Source organism: Hoplias malabaricus, chromosome X1, assembly GCF_029633855.1.
Source record: "Hoplias malabaricus isolate fHopMal1 chromosome X1, fHopMal1.hap1, whole genome shotgun sequence".
NCBI classification, from domain to species: Eukaryota; Metazoa; Chordata; class Actinopteri; order Characiformes; family Erythrinidae; genus Hoplias; species Hoplias malabaricus.
Window position 1 is genome coordinate 18,347,957 of NC_089818.1, and position 17,597 is coordinate 18,365,553.

The 17,597-nt window shown below is 43.2% G+C and overlaps 1 protein-coding gene across 1 annotated transcript in view; it reads left to right on the plus strand.

The window, feature by feature from the left end:
- The window catches only part of ncana (neurocan a), a 102,470-nt gene extending 85,861 nt beyond the window's left edge, over nt 1–16,609 (plus strand). The window contains exons 10-15 of the mRNA XM_066652502.1: nt 2,838–2,951; nt 9,360–9,518; nt 10,194–10,276; nt 11,118–11,262; nt 14,647–14,829; nt 15,934–16,609. Of these exons, the coding sequence (XP_066508599.1) occupies nt 2,838–2,951; nt 9,360–9,518; nt 10,194–10,276; nt 11,118–11,262; nt 14,647–14,829; nt 15,934–16,031 (782 nt within the window). The 3' untranslated portion in view covers nt 16,032–16,609. The remainder of the gene's footprint in view (nt 1–2,837; nt 2,952–9,359; nt 9,519–10,193; nt 10,277–11,117; nt 11,263–14,646; nt 14,830–15,933) is intronic.
- Nucleotides 16,610–17,597: the final 988 nt, after the last annotated feature.

Here is a 17,597-nt window from a genome sequence, read left to right on the forward strand (position 1 = left end):
GCCTCATGGTAGTGACAGTGTGTCTTTGCTTCTTTTGGTTTATATGTCGGATTTATCCTGTAAGACTTTAAAGGTTCTATTCCTATAAATACTCTAATATTTACTCCTGACCCCGTTTATGTAGTTTCCAGAGTGAAAAGAAATATGGCGGCAAAACGCTTGCACTCAGAATCACATAACTCCAAGACCTCTTTCAGAAGCTTATCTACTAGTGGAAATATCACCTTCAGGTTTAGTGGCAAAATCCATTGCTCTCAGTGCATTTCTCATAAACTCTGAGAGCACCATTTGCCTGGGTTTTGAAACCATGCTGCTCTCTGGCTGTGACTGGCAGCAAACCAGGAGTGGCTGTAAATCTGCCTGGTTTTTTTTTTGAGCTTCTGGGTAGGTGGTGTTTTCTTTTTGCCAAAGAGCACTGTGATAAACCTGTGGACTTGAGTGGACTCGTAAACATCCTCCAGGACGTTCTGACGGTATGAAACAGACTACAGCATTACAGCAGTGAGTCGCCATAGGCCCAATCCCACCGTTGAAATGTAGCAGGGCTGCACAATGTTTTGTTTCTTAACTGTTATTATGGTATGAGCCTGAATATCATGAAACAAAATGGGATGGTATGGAGCAGGTACACATGATTGCACACCGGCGTGACACCAAATGAGATGAGCTGGAGTGGCGTTTATGAATAGAACAGATCTCATTAGAGCCCCTGTGGCTTAAAGGAAAACTAGGTAGTAGTTTTACTTTAAAATCGTAGCTTTACTGAGCTGTAATAGGGAGAACTGGGCCTCTGTCATTGCTATTCCAGGTTCAGCACTACAGAAACTTCACTATGTCACTTTTGGAGGAAGGTAGGATACCACCAGCTGCTGCTATCCCTTGCTTTGATTTCAGGGCAGTGCTGTAAATGTGAAGTACGCTCTGCAACTGTAGAAATGTAAGGTAAAAAAGGTTTACCTTACCTAGTGGCCCTTTAACGCCATCAAATCCTCTCGGCAGTGTTCCAACATCTTGTGTAAATTATTTCCAGAATAACAAAAGCTGTTACTGTTGCAAAGGGAGCAATCTACTTATGAATAACCTTAAATAATAAGGTTTATAAGAAAATAAACCAGATTATACTTATACTCTACAGTATACAGAATTTAATAGTAGGTCATGAGCTCTAAACAATGTTTACAAACTGTTTACACACTAAATCGAACAGAGCAGATTCTTAAAAAAGGGTCTTTTAACGACTGCTATTTGTATCCAGTGTTGTGTTCTTACAAAAGCGGTATAATTTTATTTTTATCCCTAACTGAATAAGCCAAGATAATGAGATGTTTAGGATGTAACAAGGCATTCTTGCAGCTATTATACCTTATCACCTCAACCGATTCCACACAGGAGTGAGACGCTAACATGTGAAGTGTAACTAAACGACTATTCCTGCGTTCCGGCCTTTTCCATGTTGGCATTCTCGGCAGCTCGCTATATAATTAAAGTGTCTTCAGGCAAAACACTAGGACAGTTTAAACACGCTTAGAGAAGTCTATTATGCTACATTTTCATGCAGGGGTGAGAGAGGAAGAGAGAGACTCCATAATTGCCTTGGAACTATACTGGGAAATGTTTAATCTACCTACTCAAACCGTGCAGAGCCCAGCGCAGGTGTTCGCTCCAGCTACCAGTTTAATTAAAATGGATCTTAAGGCTAAAATGCCAATAACAACGACAAAGCATGCTATCACACTTTTTTTTTTTTTCTCGCAACATGCGTCTTCATCTGTGTGTTTTCACACTAATCTCTCGGTGAGAACAGTGTTCTTTCTTTCTTGCTGTTTGGATTAAAGGTTTATGCATGAATTATAAAGTATTTTAGGTATTAACAGAGTTTGTACTGATATATCAGGTATTAGCAAAAATTATGGTAATTATTGAACCTGACACACTGGCAAATAATTACAAATTGTTTGTTTTGACTCATAAATGTATACAGTAATTAATAACATTTATATAATTTTCATGAATTATATACACAATTATATGTAATTATAATAAATGCAAAAACATAATTACAGTAAAAAAAAAATAGATTGTGAACAGATGGATTTAAATCCACAGCACGCTTGCTTTAACGTAATGACGTATTTATTATCTTTTAAATGTAGGTGTTGCATGACAACCTCAAACACTACAGGACTGCCTTGGAGAAAGATTTAAACCAATACATTCACACACAGAATATCACTGCTTGATTTAATAATAATAATATTTGTTTTTATTCAAATAGCTTTTCTAATATCTCATTTTCTCAGGTTTCCAAAACATCTGCACTATGCTTTACGTCTTTTATAACACTTTTGGACACCTCCTCAATCCATTTTCCTTCTGAAATGAAACATCAGCTGGATATGCTACCGGATCACCCTCTGCCCTTCTGGCACAGCTTAGACCAGATTTTGGAACACGCAAGTGAGGATTTGATGGCATTTAGCCATGAGAACATTAGTAAGGTCAGGTCCTGATGGGGGATTTGTTGTTGTGGATTGAAAATACCACTCCTAAGGTATTGAATGGTGCTCCATCACTCCAGAGAACATGGTTCCTCTGTGCCATAGCCAAAGGCCAGAGGGGCTTTTTATCCCTCTAAGAGCTGGCAGTGGGCTTAGTGACCTTAGGCTCATGTGAAGCTGTTCCAGAGCATTTTGTTTCATGTCATACATCTGTGTGTACAGCGGGTGTACCTTTAGCTGAAGTGATTAACATAGAATATCTTAAGTCAGTCCCTTTAGACCTGCACTGAATAAAGCAAACACTTGCTAACACCAGCCTATGTGTTTTGTTTATTCCAGATGTTGACGACTGCCTGTCGAACCCGTGTGAGAATGGAGGGACCTGCATTGACAAAGTGGACTCCTTCGTCTGCTTGTGCCTGCCAAGCTACAGCGGAGACATGTGTGAGAAAGGTAATGGATTCCAGCACAGAGGGATTACCGCAGCGGAGGAATTCATCCTCAACACGGGGCACAGAGCTCAGTGTAAAGTGTCAGCCGCTTCTGCATAATGAGCCTTTGGCTTCTTTAGAATTCCAGACACCACCAGCAGAGCATCGGGGAGATGTCAGACGTACACAAATACACAGATAGCCTAAACACCTGCGTCACACATCCTCTCTCCCAGGACATCTCTGTTAGTGCTATCTGTCGTGCTCTCCTCCTTCTTACAGTTACAGTGTTGTTATAAAAATCTAGAAAATGGTCCTTGCAAGGTTTGCTGCACTAACAGATTTGCCTTTTCTAGGAAGGCATTGCACTACATTTTGAAACCCGTCCAGCCCATGATTGGCATTGGGTGTGATGATCTTCGGCTTCCAGGCAGGTTCTCTGGAGCATTTTGGTTAAACCAATTCATAAGAGATCACATTCTGTAGTGCAGTGGGTGCAACTTAATGTTGCTGAATTGACTTATGTATAAGGGTGTATAGGACAAGGCACTGCAGTTACTGACACTGCCACACAGCTCCAGGATCTCTGGGTTCAGAGCTTACTTCAGGTGACTGTCTCTAAGGAGTTTAGTGTGTTCTCCCTGTGTCTGTGTGGGTGTCCTCTGGTCCTGCCATAATCCGAAAACACGTTTTTGGGTGTACTGGCTGTGCAAAAGTGTGTGAGTGAATGTGTGAGTATGTAATGCCCAGTGATGGACTGGGGCCTTGTCTAGGGTGTGTTCCTGCCTGGTGACCAATGATTCCGGGTAGGTGCTGGACCCACAACAGCCAAGAAGAAACTCTCATTCTCAAATCCAGGCCCCCATGGCCCCAGAGCAGTGTGTCTGAGACACAACTCGCTGCAGCCTTCCCATTCCACCAGGGCTAGGGATTGGCACTAACTGTGCACTGAACACTGAACAGCGGAATCCACAGTAATTATAATTGAAATTCGGAAAATATAAAAAAATATATATTTTGCTATTAATTAAGAGCCTTACTTAAACCCAGTGTAACTTTATAGTTTTTAAACAATGAGAGAGAAAAATACAGTAAAATACAAGAAACAACAGAATTAGATAAGAATTACAAGAAGTTTAAAAAAATAGAACAATGTATTAAAAATAATTTAAATATGTAATTATAAAACATATATAAATAATACTTTAGATTAATAGCGTAATCACTCAGTTTGTAATATTTGTGTGGTACATGGGAATATACAGATTATTCATACAGGGTGGGCCATTTATATGGATACACCTTAATAAAATGGGAATGGTTGGTGATATTAACTTCCTGTTTGTGTCACATTAGTATATGGGGGGGGGGGGGACTTTTCAAGATGGGTAGTGACCATGGTGGCCATTTTGAAGTCAGCCATTTTGGATCCAACTTTTGTTTTTTCAATGGGAAGATGGTCATGAGACACATCAAACTTATTGGGAATTTCACAAGAAAAACTATGGTGTGCTTGGTTTTAACGTAAAATTATTCTTTAATGAGTTATTTACAAGCTTCAGTGCCAGCTTCAGTGCATGAAGAGGAAAACACATCATCATGTAGCAATTTCGCATATCCTGTGGCCTTGACGTTTCCATTGATGAAGAATGGCCACACTATCTTTGTACCACATATACCACACCATACCATCAAGATGTGCAGCACCTGAAACTATGGATACTGGAAGCTTGTGCTAGCATTTCTCCTGCAGTGTTGCTATCAGTGTGTGAAGAGTGGGAGAAGAGGGTTGCATTGACAATCCAACACAATGGGCAGCACTTTGAACACATTTTATAAGTGGTCAGAAAGTTGTAAATAACTAATTAAAGAATAATGTTATGTTAAAACATCATTGTTTTTCTTGTGAAATTCCCAATGAGTTTGATGTGTCACATGACCCTCTTCCTATTGAAAAAGCAAAAGTTGGATCCCAAATTGCCGACTTCAAAATGGCCGCCATGGTCTCCACCCATCTTGAAAAGTTTCCCCCCTCCCATATACTAATGTGCCACAAACAGGAAGTTAATATCACCAACCATTACCATTTTATTAAGGTGTATCAATATAAATGGCCCACCCTGTATTTAAATTCAGTTCAAAGCCTAACAGCAGCAGTTCTTATGGAGGATATGTTAAGTCATGTTTCAGGCCATTTACTTCATATTCGCACTCATATCTGCTCCCATCTATCATTTATGCTCAGTGGTTCATGGAAAAAAATAATGCATTAATACAAAATTGAGTTGTTTTGAAGTGGTCATAGACGTAAATCAAGGGTTTAATGACACTGAAGTTGGCTCGGCCAATCAGGATTCAGGACCAGTCTCTGTTCTAGAACCCATTATTGCTTTATTCTTATCAAACTTTCTGTATATTTTGAGCTTTTATTTTTGGAGCAGTATTAATCTGAAACTCTCCTCAGGGTCATGTGTGTTGCACTGCTGCGTGACATTCATCTCCACTCCCCCCGGCCCACACTGCCATTAATCTCAGCAGCTTTACACTCCTGCCACAATCCAGTCTCTCCACGTCCTCTTGGTCCATACACACATTCACACCAAAGACGGACACACACACACACACACACACACTAATGATGATTTATGAATTCTAATAATGCAGCTACTGCGACACAGGGACAAAGCGCATGATGTAATGCCGATACTGAGGACTTATGAGTCGGTCTGAGAGTTCTTAGGCGATTTGAGGACCAGATACAAGGACAGTGTCTTATAATATTCAGTTTTATGATCTTAATAAACTGCTATTATAGAAATGAAAGATGTGTTCATAGGGTGTGGTATCTGTAGCACTGGGCTAGTGTTAAAAATGCGGACACCTGTGTGAATGGTTTTTCGAGATTTCCAAATCACATTTCGTGTCGGAAAGCCTACCCTAGACTGCTCCTCGTGAAGCTGCTTGAGAGAATGATCTATTTAAAGCTGCATCAAAGCAACGAGGACACTTTGAAGAATCCAAAACAGAAGATTAGATTTGCTTAACCTCTTTCTGCAGGCCTCCTAGCTCAGATATCGTTAATGAATGTGATCAAAATATTTTTCCCTGCGACTCCGAATCAGAAGAACTAGGACACTTTTGGCTTTATCTGCAGCTGCGTTGCGAAGTCAAAGCTGCAGCCTTAGATGGCTCTGTTTCTTGCCTGTTTTGTGAAAGTCTGTATACAGCAGAGAAAAGCAGCAGTGTTTCTGAGAGATTTGGAGGACTGCCCTGATGTATCCTTCCTTGACCCTCCTACAATTCACTGCAATTTTAAATCACGGAGGAATGATTTTGGTAGGTAACAAAGATTGAGGTTTGATTTAAAAAAAAAAGATTTAATTTTCTTAAATTAGTCCTAGTGTACTGTCGCAATCACACAGCTCCAGGGGCCTGGAGGTTGTGGGGTTGAATCTCGCTCCGGGTGACTGTCTGTGAGGAGTGTGGTGTGTTCTCCCTGTGTCTGCGTGGGTTTCCTCCGGGTGACTGTGTGTGAGGAGTGTGGTGTGTTCTCCGTGTCTGCGTTGGTTTCCTCCGGGTGACTGTCTGTGAGGAGTGTGGTGTGTTCTCCCTGTGTCTGCGTGGGTTTCCTCCGGGTGACTGTGTGTGAGGAGTGTGGTGTGTTCTCCCTGTGGCTGCGTGGGTTTCCTCCGGGTGACTGTCTGTGAGGAGTGTGGTGTGTTCTCCCTGTGTCTGCGTGGGTTTCCTCCGGGTGACTGTCTGTGAGGAGTGTGGTGTGTTCTCCTTGTGTCTGCGTTGGTTTCCTCCGGGTGACTGTCTGTGTGGAGTGTGGTGTGTTCTCCCTGTGTCTGCGTTGGTTTCCTCCGGGTGACTGTCTGTGAGGAGTGTGGTGTGTTCTCCCTGTGTCTGCGTGGGTTTCCTCCAGGTGACTGTCTGTGAGGAGTGTGGTGTGTTCTCCTTGTGTCTGCGTTGGTTTCCTCCGGGTGACTGTCTGTGAGGAGTGTGGTGTGTTCTCCCTGTGTCTGCGTGGGTTTCCTCCGGGTGACTGTCTGTGAGAAGTGTGGTGTGTTCTCCCTGTGTCTGCGTGGGTTTCCTCCGGTTGACTGTATGTGAGGAGTGTGGTGTATTCTCCCTGTGTCTGCGTGGGTTTCCTGCGGGTGACTGTCTGTGAGGAGTTTGGTGTGTTCTCCCTGTGTCTGCGTGGGTTTCCTCTGGGTGACTGTCTGTGAGGAGTGTGGTGTGTTCTCCCTGTGTCTACATGGGTTTCCTCCGGGTGACAGTCTGTGAGGAGGTGGTGTGTTCTCCCTGTGTCCGCGTGGGTTTCCTCTGGGTGACTGTCTGTAAGGAGTGTGGTGTGTTCTCCCTGTATCTGCGTGGGTTTCTTCCGAGTGACTGTCTGTGAGGAGTGTGGTGTGTTCTCCCTGTGTCTGTGTTGGTTTCCTCCGGGTGCTCCGGTTTCCTCCCACGATCCAAAAAGACACGTTGGTAGGTGGATTGGTGACTCAAAAGTGTCTGTAGGTGTGAGTGTGTGAGTGAATGTGTGTGTGCGTCTGTGTTGCCCTGTGAAGGACTGGCGCCCCCTCCAGGGTGTATTCCTGTCTTGCACTCAATGATTCCAGGTAGGCTCTGGACCCACCATGACCCTGAACTGGATAAGCGGTTACAGATAATGAATGTATGAATGAATGGTCCTATGGTTATATGGTGTGGGTTTTTATTTTTTTCTGAGTCATACATTTCTTTTCCTCCTGAGGATGTGGTCTCTTTATGTCTCAGACAATATTTCACATTTTTATGTCAGCAACATTCTCTGAGCTAATGGCGACGTTATCGGAAACACTTAAGTGCACTGGGAGTCAGCTGATGTGAATTAGCAGTGTGTAGCCTTTGAAGTGCGCTGAGGACCGGGGACCAAAGAGAGGGAGTTATGCATTTGAACCGCATTTGAATTCCCGATATCTCTCTAAAGGCTTGGTACTGATGGGGTATTAATTAGTAGAATGCACGCTTCTAATAGCCACTCCCTCACTCCACTCATCTGCTGAGAAGCAGAAAGCAGCTACCAGGGATACAGTCTGACAGGACACACACACACACACACACATCAAATTTCACTCATATAAAAATTTCATCACACTGTAATCTCTCCACGGCTGGAAACTGATTACATGACGTTTGCAAAGCGTGCTGAACACGGCCAAAACATTTTTGTCAATGCTAATCGTGTTAGTGTAGTCGCTCAGCTGATCAATGTCAGCGCATTTATGGCTGGATTTATTGCTTTAAGTAGAACACGGATAAAAATGTTCCGAAATCTGGCTCTAAGGGCTGATTCTATTGGAGATTGATAATGTTCTCAGAACCACTTTGTAGTAATATTAGCAATGGGGTTACTGCTTATAGCAATGGCTCTTAAACTCACTCTGCAGCCCCCCTTTTATAGACGAGAATATTTTAACGTACATGTCTTTTGCTTCCAAACTCAGGGTCTATTATAAACACTGTAAATCATACAAAACCGCAGCTACTTCTGGAAAAAAACTAAATAAAGTGATTACTTTAAAGTGTAATCATTACAAGTTCTGTTCTTTTTTTGTTTGAGAAAAAAATGCAGCTTTACGAAAACTGTTCTGTTCTGTCTTTCGTAACAGAAAATGTGAACAAGGCAAGATTTTGATCCTTTTTGTGCTGAAATTTGGGGAATTTAAAAAATATATTTATTACACTGCAGTGCACCAGAATGCATTGTGCCCAGTGCTTTTAAATCCACCTCCCCAAAGGTTAATGCTGAAGAGTGGCTAGAAAAGTTTTGAATGTCAAGGGCATCCATCATGTCTCGGAGTGGTTGGCATGCCTGTGCCAGTATTCTGGAATCGATAGAAGCACTAAGTTTGGACTCAGACGTTCAGTTTTACATGCAACTTGTTTAAGGTTAACATTCTCAATGCAAAGCATCGGCTAGGGAAGTATAAAGGTTGCGCCACTGCATTTCTCTGGAGTGCAGTCTTCTCCCACTCAGAGTGCATTTGTGAAATTTGTACTACATTATAGATAGAATCGTAACCTGTGAAAAACAGTTATGCCTAATGTTTCTCTCTCTCTCTCTTTCTCTCTCTCTCTCTCTCTCTCTCTCTCTCACTCTCTCACTCTCTCTATCTCTTTCTCTCTTTCTCACTTTCTCTCTCCCTCTCTTTCTCTCTCTCTCTCTCTCTCTTTCTCTCTCTCACTCTCTCTATCTCTTTCTCTCTCTTTCTCACTTTCTCTCTCCCTCTCTCTCTCTCTCTCTTTCTCTCTCTCTCTCTTTCTCTCTCTCTCTCTCTCTCTCTCTCTCTCTCTTTCTCTCTCTCTCTCTCTTTCTCTCTCTCTCTCTTTCTTTCTCTCTCTTTCTCACTTTCTCTCTTCCTCTCTTTCTCTCTCTCTCTCTCTCTAGATACTGAGGGCTGTGATCACGGCTGGAAGAAATTTCATGGCCACTGTTACAGGCTGTTCCCACGGCGACACACCTGGGAGGACGCAGAGAAGGACTGCAGAGAGCACAGCGGTCACCTCACAAGTGTCACCTCCACTATGGAGCAGGACTTCCTCAACGGTCAGTGAAATACTACTGACCACACCTCTGCTGATGTTCCTTTGAGTCTAAGTGCAGTAGTATCGAACGTATTAAAGGCAACGTCTACGATTGTTGGGAAACTCTGAGTCTTTTTAAGGTGGAACAGTATGTTTATACGTTGTTTGTACGTGGCTGATATGTAACTTGTGTGTATGTTTTTATTCACCGTTTGATTGATCACAGAAACTCATTCGTAAATGGAGTTGTTTAGTTTTGTAGCACATTTGATAATGCAGTTAACGGCCTCTGGAGTTTGGAGACATTTCCACCTTAAGTGATCAAAACAGCAAAAATACGTCAATATTACACACGTATGGAGCAGATACAGAGCTACATCTTTATTTCAGTTCATGCTTTTCAACATTTTTTACCCGTTTAGAGACATTGGGGCTTTGTAAACACATTAACACATTGCAGTCATGAACTTTCGCACCTTTAAAGTGAAGCTTTACTATTTAGACTTATCTACCTTAAAATAATATTGAGGTCCCGTCCTGTTAAAGTATGATGTATAAAGCGAATAGAAAAGATTTTTTATTACAACATGACCGATATACACACTGTGTGGATGTCAGTGGTCATGAGGCTCGGCGCTGTGTTGGTGCGTCATGAGAAGCTGTGAGCTACACTGAAGCTTCCCTGTCCATCTGTCAGGTCTGGGCCATGAGAACGTGTGGATCGGGCTGAATGACCGAACAGTAGAGGAAGACTTCCAGTGGACAGACAACATGGACCTGGTGAGTGCTGAATGAAAGATCTATGACAGACACACACACACACAAATCCATCTTCAGTGACAGGGAAGTGAGTCAAACGCTGTCCGAAATAAAGACACACTACAATATCCTCATTGTCCATTTTATCAGCTCCACTGACCATACAAGAGCACTTTGTAGTTCTACGTTTGCTCTCTTTCACCATGTTTTTCAGTGGTTTAGACCTCCACAGTGCCACCACACAGCAGTTATTATTTGGGTTGGGTCATTCTCAGTGCTGCAGCGATACTGACGTGATGGTGGTGTGTTACTGTGTGTTGTGCTGGTACAGGTGGATCAGACACAGCAGTGCTGCTAGAGTTTCTAAAGCCCTGAATGTCACTGCTGACCTGAGAATCCTGTGAACAACCAACACAAACTGTGCCGTGACAAATCAGCTACAGTCTCTGACTTAACATCTACGAAGTGGGTGTGTCTTACAGAGTGGACAGTGAGTGTTTAAAACTCCAGCAGTACTGCTGTGTCTGAGCCACTTGTACCAGAACAACACACACTAACACAACACCACTACGTCACTGTCACTGCATTGAGAATGACCACCACCCAAATTATACTTGCTCTTTAGTGGCCACAGTGGGGGTCCTGATTATTGAAGAGGGCAACAGATGAACAACGGTGTGTAATTGTAGAAATGCAGACTTGTGTGGTGAGTGGAGCTGACATGCATGCGCAGAGCAAGGCTAGATCCTCCACAGCGACGTCTCTGCTGATCGTGAGGTCAGTTAAGCTACTCTGACCGTCCAGAGTGTCACCTCTCCTGAGTCTGTCCAGTCACAGTGGAAGATTCTCTGTGCTGTTACAGGTGTATGAGAACTGGCGGGAGAACCAGCCGGATAACTTCTTTGCTGGCGGGGAAGACTGCGTGGTGATGATCTCTCGAGAGGACGGCAAGTGGAACGATGTTCCCTGTAACTACAACCTGCCCTACATCTGCAAGAAGGGCACAGGTGAGATCGAGGAAGTCCGGCTCTGAACGCAGCACTTGCTGGAAGGGTCTAATGATGCTGAACTAGTTTCTTCTTAAGAGTTCCATTAAGTTCCTCCAGGTGGAACAGGGCTTATTTGGAACAAACAGGTCTTTGTGATTTATAGGGACTGGCCCTTTGCCGTTCTCTTATTTGGAAATCCACTGACTGTAACAGCAGTTACCTATGGTTTGAAAGTTTGGGAGTATTTTACATGGCCTTGACATCACCGTATTATCAAAGGCAAGCACACACGCTTCCCTGTGAATGGTCTCGGATTTCAGTTTTAAGTGGTTATTGATCGTGTTTTTGCCCACCTCACCGCACCGCACACTTCATCAGCTTCATGAAGATCTCAGTTTCATGTCGACTGTCAATCAATGGCAGACACAGGCCAAAAAAACGGGTGCTTATTGCTGTTTTGTTTTTTTATATTTCTCTGCTGTGAAGCTCACACTGTAGGCTCTGTTTTGATTATTCTCTGCTCACTGATCAAAGGTGAAGCAGTTTTGCTATAGTTTTTAAAACAAGAAATATAAGCACTTCTGTTCCTACAGCCTACAGCTCAAGTCCCAGACTCTGCGACACTGGAGCCTGTAATATCTTGTAATACAGGAAACATGCTGGCAGTGGCAGGAGGAATGCACAGAATGTCTTTGCTGGGACTTGCTAACATTCAAAAGTTCAGCAACAAAGTAACAGCAAGGTCAGGTGGAGCCTGGGAGGAGCCAGAGCCGAGCGGAACCAGGCCCAGGTGGAATGGTTCACCCTGAGATATCTGAACCTGAAAAGGCCTGGTGTCAGATGTAGTTTGGACATTATTTCTCAAATATTGATGTCCAAAAAATTAAGTTTTTGTGTAAAACTGAGACTAAAAAACTTCAAACAAGCATTTTTTTGAAGCTGATAAGGCTTTATATTAAAAAAATATTTTATCATTTTTAAACAGTACATTTTATAATATAAATCTCCTGTTAAGTGCTTGGATTGGTGACTCAAAATGTCAGTAGGTCTGAGTGAATGTGTGAGTGTGTGTCGCCCTGTGAAGGACTGGCGCCCCCTCCAGGGTGTGTTCCTGCGCCTGGTGATTCCAGGTAGGCTCCGGGATAAGCGCTTATAGACAATGAATAAATGAATGATTGTTTAGTGCGTGTGCACATTAATTTAGGGATCTGGAGCCTTCCAACATGCACACTATGAAAAATACCCACCCAATCTTTTTTTGTGGGCTGCCTGAGTCAGAAACATAGGATAAAACTAGTCGTTCTACTTTTATTTCCTGCTTCTTATGTAGACGACTTTCGAATTGCCCCGCCCCCTTGTCTGAGACTCTCCAATCACAGAGCTAGACCTGTGCTTATGTTAAAAAGGTGCAAATAAAAGGTTAAACAAACAAAGAGCAAAACAAACAATACAAGCTTCCGCTCCTCACACATGGGCTCTCGCACTGAACTGAGCTGTGGCTCATTCTCATTTAAAGGGACAGGCACTGAAACCGGCTGCTCTGAATAGGGCTGTTTAGACAGGGGGAGAATGGGGCTGTGGTGTTTGATCCTTGTGCCATTTTGACCAAAGCATGTGACAGATGTTTCATTAAGGCCCAGAACTGTTTTAAATTGTGAAAGTGGGGTTGAATATGTACCTTTTTAATGTTACCAAGCCTCCTGTTACCTCCCTGATTGCTCGCTAGCAGCTCATTGGTTAAAGCATTTAACACACAGGGACCCGTCTGTGTTAATCTGACAGGTTTAGAGCTGTATGTGCCAAATCAAATTAAAACCACCCAAGTTGATTTCCATTGTGCCAGTGTATCCCTCTGGAATGGGTCACAGATGGAAACTATAAGGCGCCATCTTTCAGTCTCAGGTGGGTGGAGGTCAGGTTTCTGTGGGGCTATTTTCTATGTGGCCCAATTAATCTCTAGTTCTCAGACCTGACTGTGGTGTTCAAATCCATGCTATTGAAGTGACGCCTCAGACCCCCTGTAGTGCACAGAGCTCCGCTGTCCCAACTAGCACGGCTAAGTGTTGTATGCACTCTCTCTTCCTCCCTCATTGAGATTCCAGCAGTGGGAAGCCTCAGTCTTAGCCTAGTCTCTGAGGAAGCATTCACACGTTCCTTGAGGGGCTCAGGGGCTGTCAGTCTCAGCTCTAAGCTGTAGACTCTAGTCCCACCGTGTCGTCTTTTGTGGCGTATCCTAGGTGCTCTCTCTCTCTCTCTCTCTCTCTCTCTCTCTCTCTCTCACACACACCTCCTGTGTGCCTGAGAATGGAGAATGGGGCTGGATTTACAGTCCAGTCTACTGCCTCCAAGACGGAGAGGGGGGCTTGAAGGCATTGAAGCTTTAGTGGGCCAGCAGTAAAACTTTAGTTATCATGACTGGAGCCGGACAGGAGGATATAGAGGCCCTGGACGACTGCCACCAGCACGTAGCACTGGGACATTGTCCCTGAGGAGTGTGTGTGTGTGAGGTGTTAAGTCTGCTTCTCTAACAACTTGTCTACATTTATGCCATGTTTCTCTCTCTCTCTCTCTCTCTCTCTCTCTTTCTCTCTCTCTCTCTCTCTCTCTCTCTCTCTCTCTCTCTTTCTTTCTCTCTCTCTCTCTCACTCTTTCTCTCTCTCTCGCTCTCTCTCTCTCGCTCGCTCTCTCGCTCTCTCTTGCTCTCTCACTCTCTCTCTCTCTCTCTTACTCTCTCTCTCACTCTCTCTCGCTCTCGCTCTCACTCGCTCTCTCTCCCTCTCTCACTCGCTCTCTCTCCCTCTCTCTCTCTCTCGCTCTCACTCTCACTCGCTCTCTCTCTCTCTCTCTCTCTCTTATTGTGTGTGTGTTCCTAGCTAAGTAACATTAAATTAGCAGACAACCTCATAACTGTTCTTCTTTTATTGTCCTGTTGACTGTACCGACTTCATAAGTTACTTCAGAGTTGACCCGCCTCCTCATTTAAGTCTCTCCAATCACAGCGCAGGACCTATATTGATGTAAGAGCAAACACAAACAGCCCGGAAAAAAAAGGGCACTGATTAAATATGGAGAAAACAAGAATGGAGAAGTAAGAGAACAAATGGTTAAGATCCAGAGTTTCTGTTCCTCGCTCCTCAACATTAAGACACCAGTCAAATACGTTAACTTACAAAAGGGGTATAATACGTCCCCTTTAAGGAACCCCCCAAAAAACTTTATTACGTGTCCTGACTGTAAATCACATAGAACATTATCCACTACTGGAGATAACAGTATGTCACACAGTGACAGAAAACAATAACCACATTTCCTGTTACTCTCTTAAATTTTTATAACCTCAGGCTTGTATTCCTAGCGTAGTCATTGAGTCCAATTCCTCTGTGTCCACTCTCGCTGCATTAGTGATGTGTGGAACCCCTCCTGCTGTGGAGAATGCTTACCTGGTGGGTCGCAGACGGTCTCATTACGACATCCACTCGGTGGTCCGTTACCAATGCGCTGATGGATTCTTCCAGAGACACATCCCCACGGCCCGCTGCCGGCCCAACGGCACTTGGGAGAGACCCAAAATCGTCTGCACCAAGTGTGAGTACAATCTGCTGTAGATGAAAGCTTTGAGTCCTAATAATGTATATTTTTTCAAGCACTACAGAAGGGTTTTGCCAGTTTGTATTAGAGCAGGGAAACCCTGAAGTGTCTAGATTAATGGGCTGCCAAGGCTGGGACTGGATTATCTGTGCGTTTTTTCAGTGAGTGTGTTTACAAGCACACATTAATCTGATAACTTCAGAAACTCAAACTCTGACAGTAACTAGATCATGAGAAAGTACTGAGTCCACATTCAATAATCAGATATCTTCCTAAATACAGGACATGCATGTTTACCATTACTTAGCAATTTGATAATGAGATCACCACAGCATGTGATGAAAACTTCTTAGAGTACCTTTACTGGGAATGTTTTCAATCATTCATTCATTCATTATCTGTAACCGTTATCCAATTCAGGGTCACGGTGGGTCCAGGAACTACCTGGAATCATTGGGCGCAAGGCGGGAACACACCCTGGAGGGGGCGCCAGTCCTTCACAGGGCGACAAAGACACACATTCACTCACACCTACAGACACTTTTGAGTCGCCAATCCACCTGCAACGTGTGTTTTTGGACTGTGGGAGGAAACCGGAGCACCTGGAGGAAACCCACGCAGACACGGGGAGAACACACCAACTCCTCACAGTCACCCGGAGTGGGAATCGAACCCACAACCACCAGGTCCCTGGAGCTGTGTGACTGCGACACCACCTGCTGCACCACAGTGCCGCCCCTTACTGGGAACGTTTTGAATCCTAATTATATTGAACATTATTAATTGAACAAAAAAATGTAATTTTCAAAAATATATATAGGATGAATGAGTGAAGGACTGGCGCCCCCTTCAGGATGTGTTCTTGCCTTGCGCCCAGTGATTCCAGGTAGGCTCCGGACTCACCGCGACCCTGAACTGAATAAGTGGTTACAGGCAATGAATGAATGCATGAATTAATAAATATAGGGTTTAAATCAGTGCCCTATTTTTGGCAATTGTGTTTGTAGAAATATGGAAGAAAAGGGTACATATGTTTCATTTGCATTACATTGTTTGCTGATGCAGTGCTGAAGCCATATTTCTTTCAAATTCGTCCAGCAGCACGGAGGTCCCACCGTTATCGTCGGCAACACCACAGATCCCACCGCGAGTTCCGACGACACCGGAAACACGGGGGTGGCCACAGAGGGCGGGACTAGAGCCGCCTGTTTTCACCACTACCACCACCACCACCCCTACCCAACCCTACACCCTGCAGACCCCTGCGTGATGTCACTTCCTCTGCTCTGATTCCAAAGCAGAGGAGAGCGAAAGGGCCTCCAAGGACAGAAATGATAGTGTTCTTTTTTCCCCTCACTCTTTTCTCTTTTTAGAGGTTCTTTCTTTTGTGTTTTGGATTGTCCTCTCTTTCTCTGTCCCACTCTCTATTCCTCCCTTCCTCCCTCCCTTTCCTCTTGGATTTAGTCACAATGTGGATTTCTATCTCCCCAAGGTGGGAGACTGACTCTTCTGACGTTGCCACTAATATACAACCTAGTTTAATGTATTCAGACTTGACATTAACCTAATTAATGTGATCGGCTAGGCTGGGATTGGAGGGCGGGTTCTCCTGAGTGATTGATTGATTGATTGATTGATTTGACCTGTGTGTTTGCAGCTGTTTTATTCACTCCGAACGCCCTTGGTAGGAATGTTTGTATTGATTTTTGTTGTAGTGGCTGAATGTTCTCCTAGGTCTTGCAGAGTATCTCTTTGGTTAGTGTTATGTAAATCCTTTTTGTAGTGCAATAATGCTTTAACGAATGTGGCCCAGACCCCAAAAAAACAACAACAAAAAAAACCACACCCACTCCGTGCTTTTAAAAATCCTTATTAATGCAAAGAATATAAGGTTTTAACCCTTTGTTTGTTTATAAATGGACACTTTGAGAACCTTGCTTCATAACACTGACTTCATAAACACGTCATGGCAGAATTTATATCTATATTAAAGTGTTTTAAACTCTCATAGAAAGTTTGCTGTTGTGCAGTTGTGGGATTTTTTCATAAGAGATATCACTTTTACACAAAATATAACATGGAAACCTCGCGTGTAGCACTAGCATAACTGTGACACAAGTACGTTACAGTAGATGTTACTGTACCACTATTGATAATTAGCCTTAACTAATTATCTTAACTTAACTTTTAATCAGCCTTAAAGGAAATTTGATATGAGGTTTATTTCAGTTGTCTTGCAAGTTTTATGTAGGTAACGTGCTGCCTTACACCGCCTTTCTGTATAATGTTACTTCAAATGCTACAAAATTAGCATGTGACATTAGTCCTGTTGTGGCCTGACGTGTATCAGTAATGGTAACATTATAGAGTCTTGAACAAATTCTGCCTTGGCATGTTTATGTCGGTGTTCTGCAGCACATCTCTCAGCAGCTTTTCCATGAGAGGTAAAAACTTTTATATGTCACACTTTATCGGTGTAACCATTTCTCAAGGTGCTGTAGGTGCTTTTGACTCAGAGCCATAAAAATGAAATTGAACAGCGCGCATACAGGGACATGATAGATTTCAGTATTTTAAAGAGGGGACATAAAAACACTTTAATAAACTGAGATCCAGACTTTTCTGGTGTCAGTAAAACTATTTAGCACTCTCCATCTCAAACTTAGCATTAATTAAACACCTCTGACTGAAAATGATCTCTTATTGAATGTCTGATTAGCGTAGTGGAACTAATTCATATATTTCTTTGCAGATTTGTTCATTAA